The 12,296-nt window shown below is 39.6% G+C and overlaps 1 protein-coding gene across 1 annotated transcript; it reads right to left on the reverse strand.

Annotated features, from left to right (window-relative positions):
- Nucleotides 1-1,295: 1,295 nt before the first annotated feature.
- ESM1 (endothelial cell specific molecule 1) lies at nt 1,296-11,361 on the reverse strand. Its single transcript, XM_022597570.2, has 3 exons — nt 9,758-11,361; nt 6,485-6,637; nt 1,296-2,833 (listed from the first exon to the last, which is right to left on the reverse strand). The coding sequence occupies exons 1-3, from the start codon at nt 10,056-10,058 to the stop codon at nt 2,733-2,735; spliced, it is 555 nt and encodes a 184-aa protein (XP_022453278.1). The 5' UTR covers nt 10,059-11,361; the 3' UTR covers nt 1,296-2,732.
- Nucleotides 11,362-12,296: the final 935 nt, after the last annotated feature.

Consider the following 12,296-nt stretch of genomic DNA (forward strand, 5'->3'; position numbering starts at 1 on the left):
AGTGGGTGAGCTCACCTTTATTTGACTTTATTGCCCATGGTCACACAGGTGGTTGCTGCATGGTCAGGAGCAGAGGCAAGCCCTGCCCTAGTCTAGCTCATGTTCCACCATCTACATTACCCCAAAGGGACAACTGAACTGCGTCCTGGGCTTCAGGTCAAGATGGCAGATCTTTAAGTAACCCCACCCCCTGGGAGTGTATTCTGAAACTTCATTGCACACTAGTGAAAGTAAAGATTTTCAGTGCTTTCTGTTTCATTTAATAATAATATTTATATCTTGTATTAATGTAACATTACCTCGTTCACATCCAGTTTCTCCCCTCTTAAAAAAAAGAATTAATTCATGCGAACTGGATGTTTTTCCTAATACAAACATTATTTTTTCCGTATCGTATTGATTCACTTAAAATGTTTCCATAATTTGCATATTAGGCTGAGTGAACATATACTATTCTTTTTTATAAATTTTATTGAGGTATAGTTGATTTACAATGTTGGATTTAATACTATTCTTGAATATGATACTCTCAAGCCTCAAAGCTGTATGTTACTACTCTCTCTTTTTTTTTTTTTTACTACTCTTTTATGGGCACTGAAAGGTTTGTCTTTGCCTAACTGAAAGGTTTGTAACCACTTTCAAACACCAATAGAAGTTTTTTTGGTTTTTGGTTTTTGGTTTTGGTTTTGCCTCTGTGGGATAGGTTAATGTATAAGGACCAACTTTTCAGGAAGCTCTAAGTCATCGGTTGACCAAAAATGTGAGGCAGAAATACATATTCTGTCCACCTCATTACAAATAGCTCAATTTCGTGGACTTGAGGATATGGGGAGGGAGAAGGGTAAGCTGTGACAAAGCGAGAGAGAGGCATGGACATATATACACTACCAAACTTAAGGTAGATAGCTAGTGGGAAGCAGCCGCATAGCACAAGGAGATCAGCTCGGTGCTTTGTGACCGCCTGGAGGGGTGGGATAGGGAGGGTGGGAGGGAGGGAGACGCAAGAGGGAAGAGATATGGGAACATATGTATATGTATAACTGATTCACTTTGTTATAAAGCAGAAACTAACACACCATTGTAAAGCAATTATACTCCAATAAAGATGTAAAATAAATAAATAACAACAAAAAAAAGAAATACATGTTCTGGTCTCACATTTTGACAGAAGATGCTTATCTGTAGCAGAAAATTTACATGAGGAGCCTGTCCTTTGATATGTATTAAAGAGTTATTCCTTGAACGAATCATTTAAATATTTTAATGATTAACGAAGTCATGAATGGACTCGGAGAGGCTGTCTTGTTTGTTTTATTGATCAATAATAAACTTGTCCTTTTAAAACAAATCCTAACAGCTTATTCAGCTTACATTCAAAGACCCTGCCACACACACATTCACAACTCTGTTGGCAAACTTTGAGAATAAAATACAGGTAAATAGTGAAATGATCCTTAAATAATTCTTCACTCCAAATAAAATATTTCTGCAAATATTTCCTAACAAAATCTAGTACAACAGTCCTGTTTGTGCTAAGATCCTTCCAAGTGTACTCATAATTCCACTTATCAACCAAGTTTAAAGAAAAAAATACATTAATGTGAACTATATTTTAAAGTTGACATTTCCTGCTGAAATTGACTCTCTTCCAAACCTCCTAAAAAGCTTTTTCTACTTTGAATTTAAAACTCCTCTATGTCACTGCACTTACTTTTAAATAAATTCCCTCTGTTGCTCATGTTTTTGACCTTTTATAAATCCATAGTGACTAAATTTTTCTAGGTTTCTCGTATACTTATTACTGTTAATATTACTATAATTATTAATAATAAATTTACCATGCCTTGGGTGTTTGGAAACCTTATAGAGTTATACCTTTATTCTAACCATTTTAAACAACAATATTATGTTTATTTTCTCAAGAGGGTGATAAATATGGGTATGGAGGATGACTTGTACTAACAACTGTTTACAAAAATATATAAATATTTACCTTCACACTTCCCCCAAGTGGGCAAAATACTTCCTTGCTCTCTCAATCTGAGGTGGCATTCTTTAAAGCCATTTATGGAAGTGTGTGTTTGCCCTGTGCCCCAGAACCATCCTTCAGATGCGGTAACCTGGGAACTACATTAGCAGCCCTTTGAAACCTGCTTCAATTCAAGGCTACTACTCAAACTCCTGCAAGTTTCCAACATCCCACTTCCTTCAGGGACTGTTTTGTTTTCACTTTTCCCAAAGTGAAAAAAAAGCACAATTAAATTCTACTGAGGCTACCACAAGGAATATCTAAATGTCATACTCTCCCACCCCCAGCGCCACCTTCTCTTGCTCCTAACTCTTCCTCCAGCCCATATCCCAACATTAATGTACATCAAGTCAAGAACCGTGGACTCGCTGTGGTCTTCAGGTTTGGCTAGCTTTCTCTTTGGCTGATCTCCCTCCAGGTTAAGATTATCTAAGTTGCATTTTTAGTTCTTCACTATTACTATAAACACATATTAAACAAATCTATACGCATTCAAATATTTAACAAATATCTAAGAGTCTCCAGTCATATGCATTTTATGGATTGTTAGTAGCCTACTTTTTCTTTTTCTAGACCCACCCTGAATCACACTTATTCTCCAAAAGTTACATGTCCATATGCTATAATACAGACAATTCCTAAAGTGTTGGCTGTGTGTTGAATGATCATTAAAATAGTCTTCTCTTGGAAATCCCACCCAGGATCAGCGTGGATTTAACCACTTCATTACAGGAGACCGGGCAGCATTCTCCTTCACGAGTTCTTCTCTCACAGCATTGCCATCTCCAGATGCCATGTCATGCTCTGAAAGTAGAAGGAATACAAACCATGTCCAAATGTTTATAACTTCAGGATCAAGTACGGTTTTGTCTTATTTTTGTATTACAATGGATTTACAATGAAATCTTGAATAGATTCCAAGAGTCTATGCTGTGTTCACCTGCTATCAATTAGCACCTCCTTGAATTATTTCTCTTCATTCTCCTATTATCACCTGACATTATTCTATATATGCATTTGTCTTTTGTTCCCTGTATTATCTCACTCCACCACTAGAGTATCAGCTCCATGAAGGCAGGGGCTTTGTTTTGTTCACTGTTGCAACAGTGCCTGGAACATAGTAGGCACTTAATAAATACTTTCGGAATGAGCAAATGCTGTAAGTATAGATCTCTAAGTAAGATTCTTATACTATCTGATATGGAAAAGGAATTAGCTTATCGATGTGACTCCAGAATGCAGAAGGCAGACCAAAGGGCAGAACTTTTATAAAGATAGTTCTTGCTCTACATAAAAATTTGTAATATTTAGAGTTTTTTAAATGAAGTTCTCTGCTTCTAAGAAAAATGAGGTGTGTTTGCTTTAGCAGTGCACATTCTGCTATATGAAGATTAGCATGGCCCAGTAGTTAAATGAATGTATGTAAATTCATGAAACTCAATAAATCTTACCACTACCCCACACCCACCCCCCCCAAAAAAAAAACGGCTTGTGAATTCCCAATCTTAGAAAGGTGGAGAGCTCACTACTAAACAGCAACAACAACAACAAATGAAGAAGGGAAACCAGGAAGTCCATTTGCCAAGAATGTTGTGACCAACAGGTAGAAAGTTAGAGAAGACAACCTCATGCAATCAAGGTATGAAAGGCACCTCCGAGGTCCCTGTGCTGAGGAACCTTGGTGCCATTTACAAAGGCTTTGCAGAGGTGATAAGAAGCCCAAGACAGGACAGAGGCCCCAAGCCCCCTCCTGTAAACAGTAGCACCTGAAGCCCAGGAAGTCCCATGTGGACAATGCAAAACTGAACGGAAGGGCTCCTGGGCAGCCTTCCCACGAGGTCTTTAGGATATTCTGTGCTCCATCCTCAACCTGATTAAGGTTTACCGAGGTCACACTAATAGTCATCCTTAGTTGCTCCTTTAGCTCAGGAAAGGCAACACCTTAGGTCAGAAAATGCTTTTTCCATAAATTTCTAATAAGAATCTTGATACCTAATCTGGGCACAGAAATATTTTTTGTGTAACCCTTAATGTAACTTTCATCCAGCAAAATACAGTTGACCTTGAACAACGCTGGTGTTAGGGATGCCAACCCCCATGCAGTAGAAAACCCACCTATTGTTATATCTGCCCCCAAACAAAGGAATTGGTAAATGACTCACCCAAGGGCAGGAAGCTGAAACGGTTTGGATAGAATCAGGACTCAAACCCTAGTTCTTTGACTCCACGGATTGTGATCTCTAATCGAAAACAAACTGTTCCCCACACTTAGTTAATCTAAAGATCTGTAACATGAAAATACAGGTGCTATGTTTATTGGGGAAAAAAATGTGCATATACGTGGATCCACACAGTTCAAATCCATGTTGTTCAAGGGTCAAGTGTATCTGTTTCCAAGGCATCTATACAGTGGTCAAGATTTTTGCAGAATCTGCAAGCAAACGAGAGAGGGTGACAGGCCCGAGGGAAAGAGACTGCACAAGGGTCCAGAGGAGCAGAGGATGTGCTCCTGTGTGTGCAGCAGGAAGGATGGAGGTGAGACAACAGAGTTCCATCACTGAGGAACATTCCAGAGGAGCTCGAGAGCCCCCCAGACCTTCATCGCAAACAGCAACAAAGATTCACCAGGGATTTAACTCTCTCTTGGTGGGAAAGATTCAGGTGCAATCTTAAACGAGTGAAGAGGGATTCTAAAGTTGCTCCTTTAATGTTCTTTGTAGCCTACGGTTTTAAGAAAGCAAAATAAGACAAAAGGAGCTACAAGTGTTTGAGGCAGCTAGCTGTGCTGAGGTAATAGGTTTCCCTGTACTAAAGACAATCAAACCATTCAAAGCATTCCTTGTCTCAGGGCTTCCCTGGTGGTGCAGTGGTTGAGAGTCCGCCTGCCGATGCAGGGGACACGGGTTCGTGCCCCGGTCCGGGAAAATCCCACATGCCGCTGAGCAACTGGTCCTGTGAACCACGGCCGCTGAGCCTGCGCGTCTGGAGTCTGTGCTCCGCAACGGGAGAGGCCACAACAGTGAGAGGCCCGCGTACCGCAAAAACCAAACCAAAACAAAACAAGCAAACAAAAAAATTCCTCATTTCAGAACGTAGATTTGTGGTTGCTAGGAGTTGAGGAGTGGGAGTAACTGCTTGATGGGTACTGATTTTATTTGGAGCTGAGAAAAGTATTCTGGAACTAGATAGAGGTGGTGGCTTCCCAACACTGTGAATGTACCAAATGCCACTGAATTGTTCACTTTAAAAAGGTTAATTTTATGTTAGGTGAATTTCACCTCAACAAAAAAATTTTTCCGAACTTAAAATTCAATTTTCTTCCATTTTGCTTTTCAAGAACTATAGGGACAAGTCATAAGTATTTATAATGTTAATACTGATCTCAATATCCAGATCAAGTATTCACGTAGATATTCACCTAATAGGTTAAAAACAGGTTTTCAATTTAAATTAATGTTTAAGGGCATAGCCACACTTAAAAATAATAATTCACTGCAAAACACAGTATTTCCCCTTTATCTTGATGTACTTAACTGAACCCACATGTAAGAAGGAGGTAAAGCTGGGAAATAAGCACATTTGTCAATATTTCAAATCTTATTTAATTTGAAGTGCAAAGAACCAGAAACAAAAACTGAAATAGATTTGGACTGTCAACTATTTGTATCTGAGGGGGAAAAGTATACAGTTTGTTGATACTAGCAGTTGCTCTGGCTACATGTTATTTTAAACATGTAGCTACTTCCAATTCAATAAAGCTTTACTGTACTCTAACAATTTATCCAGCAAGATAACCGAATAGGTTAATAGCATAGTCGTATAGGCTGTATTTCTCACATTCTAACGACCTGTGTAAGAAATACAGAAGCACTAACAAGCAGTATGTGAACATCACACACTTTCATTCAAAGGTTTAGAGATGATTCCCAAATTTTAATCACAGATACTATCTCTTATTCTCTCCAAAAGCCACAAAAAGGCATGCTTGGAATTATTCCATTTAAACACTTCCATTTGGTTTAAAAAAAGAAATGTTTTATATTTTCTATGTTGGCTCTTAAGTCTTATCCAATAAATTCCTCAGAGTACTCTTTCTATGTGAAGTTGGGAGAGAAGCAGCTTTGTCTAGTATGTATGTAAAACAGATCACTGAAGAATTTAAATAACTTTGTATATCTCGGTTATTTTTTAGCACAGGTTTTTTCTGTAATCAGTCATATTTATCCTCCATATAAACTGGGTAAACTTTACAAAAATTATATAATCTTCAAAATTATTAATGAGGTTTCTTTGAAAAAAAGCAACAAATTTCAACAACCTCCCACCTTTCCCTTAAATTAAATAAAAGAAACTAAATCATTTAAACCAACGTCTTATTCTACTCATCCATATTTTTTCTTATTCAAACTGAAAATGAGGCTATGTTTCAATGTTTATACAGGAATCAATTCTTACCTGTGTGAGAAACAAATCTCTGGTTGGCAGCCTTGGCTACTGAATATTGGAAGAAGGGAAACTTCAGACATTTGCCAGTCACCCTGTCACATATGCCCGACTGACAGCTGCAGGTCTGCTTGCATTCCATCCCGAAGGTGCCATACGGACAGTCTAAGGATAAAGGGAAGGTTGAGAGAGGGAGCTGCTTGTTGTACATAAGCGTCCATCCTCACAGCCCGTGTGCACAGCCTCAGGAATTGGACAAATCTCATGAATATTGACTATCAGATAAAACCCAATTCTCCAAAAATCCCAGGCTTTGAAAATTGAAACCTTGTCACAAATGTGAAATCACACACTAAGACCAGATAGTGGATGCCTCACTTGTAGTGTCTTGCTGTGAAGTTTAATTGAAGACAGATACACGTAACCAATATCCTTGAACCAGTCTTAATTCTGTCTACTTTCTGCTTAGATACCAAAAGACAAGGTCTCATGGGCTACCTCTGTGACAGCTCAGTGAAGGTGGGCGATTGAATAGACATGTGCATCAGCTCCTCACAGAGCTTAAGAGATATGATGCTGTATTTGAACCCCCTGTAGTCACAGACAATTTACTGTTGTAAAGGTACAGGAAAGGGCTTACACTAACCAGGGGCTAAGAGGGCGATCATCCTAGCTCTTCATGAAGTGGCTAAACCTCAATCTGCTCCAACTCTTATCAACTTCCTTATCTATCAAAATGGTGGTACAAATGTACCTAACTCCTCCAGATGTTAAGAGGATTCACTACTAAAACCCTCTGCAGAGCTAAGATCCAATATGCTAAATGAAAAGGAAGCTGAGAATGTATTCGTATACCTAACCAAATCTGGAAGCTTTTAGAGCTTCAATGTTTTCATACTTAGACTAAAACATACTATATTGAGAAAAAGAGAACAAACTCATTTAGTAAAAATACATGGGTTTTATGATGTAAATAGCAGCTCAATAGACTAGCCAGGCTTGAACAGCCAAGCAGAATATTTATTCTCATGGCATAAGAATATCCTTGTAAATGTACAATCCCACATGGGGGAAGAAACAAGTTGTGAGGCATCTAAGTCTTTAGCAATCTAATATTCCACAGAATGATCAAGATAGATATTAATGAACTACATTTTTTAAAGAGATTTAGGACTGCTGTACTCTGTCCTACAGATTAGAGAAGCGCCTGGTTTTAAACATTGGCCTCTCTGTTGGGAAGAATAGTTCTTAAAAGGGATCCTGAAAAAAGTATCTGGCAGAAAAGCACACAGCATTGGGATCTGACTGTGTCTCCAGTGATATTGAAAACTAAAACTTTAGCCAGATTCTCAGTTATGCTTCTATTGTATCCCTCAATGTACTGAATAATGCTGGGCAGATAGTAGGTGTTCAATAAATATTGTTATCTGGGCAACGCGACGCCAAACATCTGAATATTTAAAAAACATCCAGATATGCAGCTAAAGTATACAGTTTTCATAGGGGTGTTCTTTTAAAAAAAAGCTAAAGTAGAGAGTTTGCCTATAGCAAAATACAATGTATCTAACTGCTGAGGTTCACACAGCCTCACTATTTCCAGCAGAGAGTAAATGTTCGAAACCAGACTCACTTGCAATCTGAAGGATGTCCAAGAGCTATCCTAAACAGCTTTTAAAAATATATCTTATTAACAGCTACCTCAATCATTCAGTGAATATTGGAGTGCTAAAGACTCCAGATGCCTTACAGCTTGTTTCTTTACCCATATGTAATTGGACATTTACAATCACACATACAGAGTCAATTTTTATGCCAAGAGAAAAAGCAATCCACGGCGTATACTTGTTATATCATAAGTATGATTGTGTTAACCACTTCCTCCCTAATTTCCCTGTGTGAAGTACTTTTTTCTTGGCTGATAAGCCCTATAATTTACAGAAAATAGAGATCCTACTCAACTGAAAGAAATGTATGTGAATGTCCACCAGAGAAAATGTTTCCTCACTATTCTACTTTTTATTGGTTATAAACAAAAATAAGCTAAGCAAAAAATAAAATTCTCCTAAAAGTTCAAGCATTTATTTCCTAACCTTTAGTATGTTTTGTGGCCTAAAAGGTAATTGATTTATAAAATATTTTTCTAAAAGAATTAATGGGATTAGCTCAATACTGGATGATTACCATTCATAAAAGCTTACAGTTGTATTAAACACATAAAATAAGAATTATTTAGAAACTTCTCAGTCCCTTTAATTTTAAAAGCTTCTTTATAGCTGATTCACTTTGCTGTACAGCAGTAACTAACACAGCATTGTAAAGTAATTATACTCCAATAAAGATGTATAAAAAATAAAAATAAAAGCTTCTTTGTACTGTAAAGCTGATGAATGGGGCTATAACATATGTGTTGAATCTTAATAATAGTTCTTAACATGAGATCATGAGGTATCCATACACAGAGTATTTTAAAATCACCGTTCTTTCGTTTCTAAACATGTTAAACATTGTAAACTACAGTCACTAAGTTTGAAATAAATTCTACAAATGTTTAACTACATTGTTTAGCTATAACTTCATTTTTCTTTAAGTCTGTAAGAGTGCTAACCTCTTTCTTTACAGAGTTCCAATTTTAGTTTTTCTTTAGGTGTTATTTTTCCTGGTCTTACACTCATTTTTCTAGATGACCAAAACCTTTTATAGAGTGGAATGAGGTTTGTTTTATACTTCAGGGTATCTTCCTCCAAGAATGTGAGTCATTTTGCTAGATGACTTAAGCTGCCCTATTTCACAAAGTGCATTAGTGTTCATCAGAAATATTTGATCTTGAGAGGTGCCCTCCATCCCGTGGACCCTTTTAAGATCAAAGAATCACTAAACCGCAGGGCTAGCCACCACTCCAAGAGGTTATCCAGTGCAGACCTCTGTAATCACTGACTGCAGAAGAGAGGACACCTAAACCATCCATAACAGATTACCTGTCAAGTTCCTGAAGTTTTCCAGAAAAGGAGGCAACACAGTCTTCAATGGGAACTTGAAAAAAAAATCTCCCAGGCATAATGAGTGAAATACTGTATTCCTTTCTGGGCTTTCTTGCACACTGGGTTCAGTTGCAATCTGCAGAGTTATCTTTCTCTCTCTCTCTATGACAGCATCAGTGTGGGACCTGGTCCCTAACCCACCTGCATTTTCCCTCTTTGCAATTTGAGAAAAGGCTCCTCATCTCTCGCGCTGGCTAAAAGCCCTCAGTGTGCCCTGGGCGGGGAGAAGAAAGGGGTCACTCTTTACCTTTGCAGATACCAAACTCGTCACCAAAATCATCCTCCTGACTGTAAAACTGACACCTCAGCCCGGGGCCACACTTCACGCCATCCATGCCTGAGACCGTGCGGTAGCAAGTTTCTCCCGGACCAGCGGCGCACACCCGGCAGCAGCCACAGTCGTCCAGCACCGTCCTCTTACAGCGCAGGCTGCTTTTGCACTCGTTAGTGTCACAACGCTCCGGGCAATCGACCGCGTACTTGGTGCTCCAGGCCGCCACCAGGTGCGCGGGGACCAGGAGCGTGGCCAGCAGCAGGAGGCTCTTCATGTTTCCCGCGGCGGCTCGGGCTCCGCTTCCCGCGGCGGGGTCTTTGCTGGCGGGAAGAAGCCGTCCAAAGTGGTAGCTGAGCCTCTGCCTACACGTTTATGAGTTTTATACACTGGGTTGCCCGCATGCTTCCCCGTCATCAATTTCCTCAACCCAGCAGCAGCGCTGTCCTCCTGCCAGGCTCTCTTGTTTTAGTTTATGAAATCCAGGATGAAGGCTGGATTAACACGCTGCTGCCATCCAGGAATTGAAAAGCCCGGGCTGATGTCATCTGTTATGTTTAGATGGTTGTTTTGCATGAGGACTAAAACACTCGCTCACATCCGTCTCAAGGGCTCAAGGACGTCTGTGAAGGGGGAATAAAGAAGGCTGCACACCCTCCTCCAGGACAGGAATTGTTCGGACACCAGCACATCAGTTGGGGCATAGCTTTGTCTACGAGCCTCTGCAGTCATGAGGAAAATTATATCGACATGAATCATCAGGACCGAAGAAGCTCCTTTTAAAAAAATAAATAAACATTTGGTATTTCCTTTCAATAAATAGCTATGAGATCATTTGGAAGAAGAAAGGGTTATGGTGGGCCTTTTCAATACTTAGAAGAAAGAAAATATTTTGAAAGGGATTTTTTTAAAGACCCTCTCTTCCTTCCTCTCACCCCTCATCCAATGTTATTTCTAAAACAATTCACATGGCATATATCTAAGTTTATCATGGATGTAGCTATATTTCTAGTAAGATGTGGAACGGCCGCTGAGAATTTCCTTTAAAATCAATACAAAACCCACAAAAGTGGTAAGATGCTGCTGACACTGTTTCTGGCTTACTCAGTTTTGGAAAAACTTATCAGTTGGACTTGTCCTGACCCAAAACTCACTGGGGAGAAGGCTCATCCATCACCAAGTCTGCTTGTCCAATGATTGAGCCCATTCGGAGCCCTTCCCCTCACCTCCTGGCATCGATCAGAACGCTCACTAAAAACCGCCAAACAAGGCAGGCAGCCCAAGGAAACAAATGAGCCAGCAGGCAAATCAGACCGTGGCCCAGAGAGGCAAGTCACAGGGAAGGGAAAATATTACCCATCAGGAAACAAGGTCTTCAAGCTATGGAGGGTCACAGGGCCTAGGTCCCACTGGGGAAGACAGAGCAGTCCTCTTAATATATTAACTGGATCTCGGCCTCGTTAAGCAAGGTTTGTGGGGCAGAAAGAGCAAGTTTGAAAGAGAGAAGAGAGTTCTTACACTAGCTACATGTTGGAGTCCAAGCCCCACCACCTATGAAAATAGACATATTCCCACTGTCATCTAGTAAATATACAGCCAACGAAGTCGATAGCTCTTGGTCAGTCACAAGTCAGTGATGGGCAAGCCACAGGGCTTCTCTCAGCCTCTGTTTCCCTTTAGAGAACTGACAGTATTAGGCTAGCTTATCTCTAAAGTTCTTGTCCCTTCTAGAAAATGAGGTCGAGTTCATTGGATGTGACTTGATGATTAGCCTTCAAATTTGCAATTTTAGGAGGATGGAGGAAATGGAAACCGAACTGCAGGAAACTGAGGAGATGGGAAGTGAAGGGCAGCAACTTAGCCTCCAAATTTCCCAAATTTTTCATGACAATCCAATTTAAAATATTCTATCTTCATCTCTCCAGAAGCAAACAGCACACTGTGATTAATTGTTTTCAATAGTAGGTAACATCCACTGAGTGCATGGTATGTACCAAGCACTGTTCCGAAGCATTTTACATGTATTAACTCACTTGATCCTCACCCAACCTTATGAAGTAGGTATTATTCTCATACCCATTTTACGAATGAGGAACATGTGTCAGAAAGAGGTTAAATAATTTGTCCAAGATCCCCAAAATGTCAGAGGATAAACTTGAACCATGTCAGTCTTGTGTCAAAGCCACACTCTCTATTGCCTATTACAACATAATCATGCTTCCATGGCCAATGCTCTGATGGCCTAGTTCACAATTTAGGCTGACCCTGGGAAAGGGTTCTTGTTCAAACTTTGCTGAACCCCACTTTCTGAGGAGAGTGGTTGATTGGAATAGTGGTCAATAATAACACCTAACTATTATAGAAAGCTTATGAGGTACTAGACACAATGCTAAGCACTTTATGTGGATTACCATACTTTCAAAACAACCTCAAGAGCTAGGTACTGTTCTTATCCCCATCTTAGAGATGAGAAAACTGAGGACTAAAGGAGTTAAGCAACTTGTCCAAGGTCACA

This window comes from Delphinapterus leucas, chromosome 3, assembly GCF_059928025.1.
Source record: "Delphinapterus leucas isolate spDelLeu-1000000601 "Yukka" chromosome 3, BTC_Dleu_Yukka2, whole genome shotgun sequence".
NCBI lineage: Eukaryota > Metazoa > Chordata > Mammalia > Artiodactyla > Monodontidae > Delphinapterus > Delphinapterus leucas.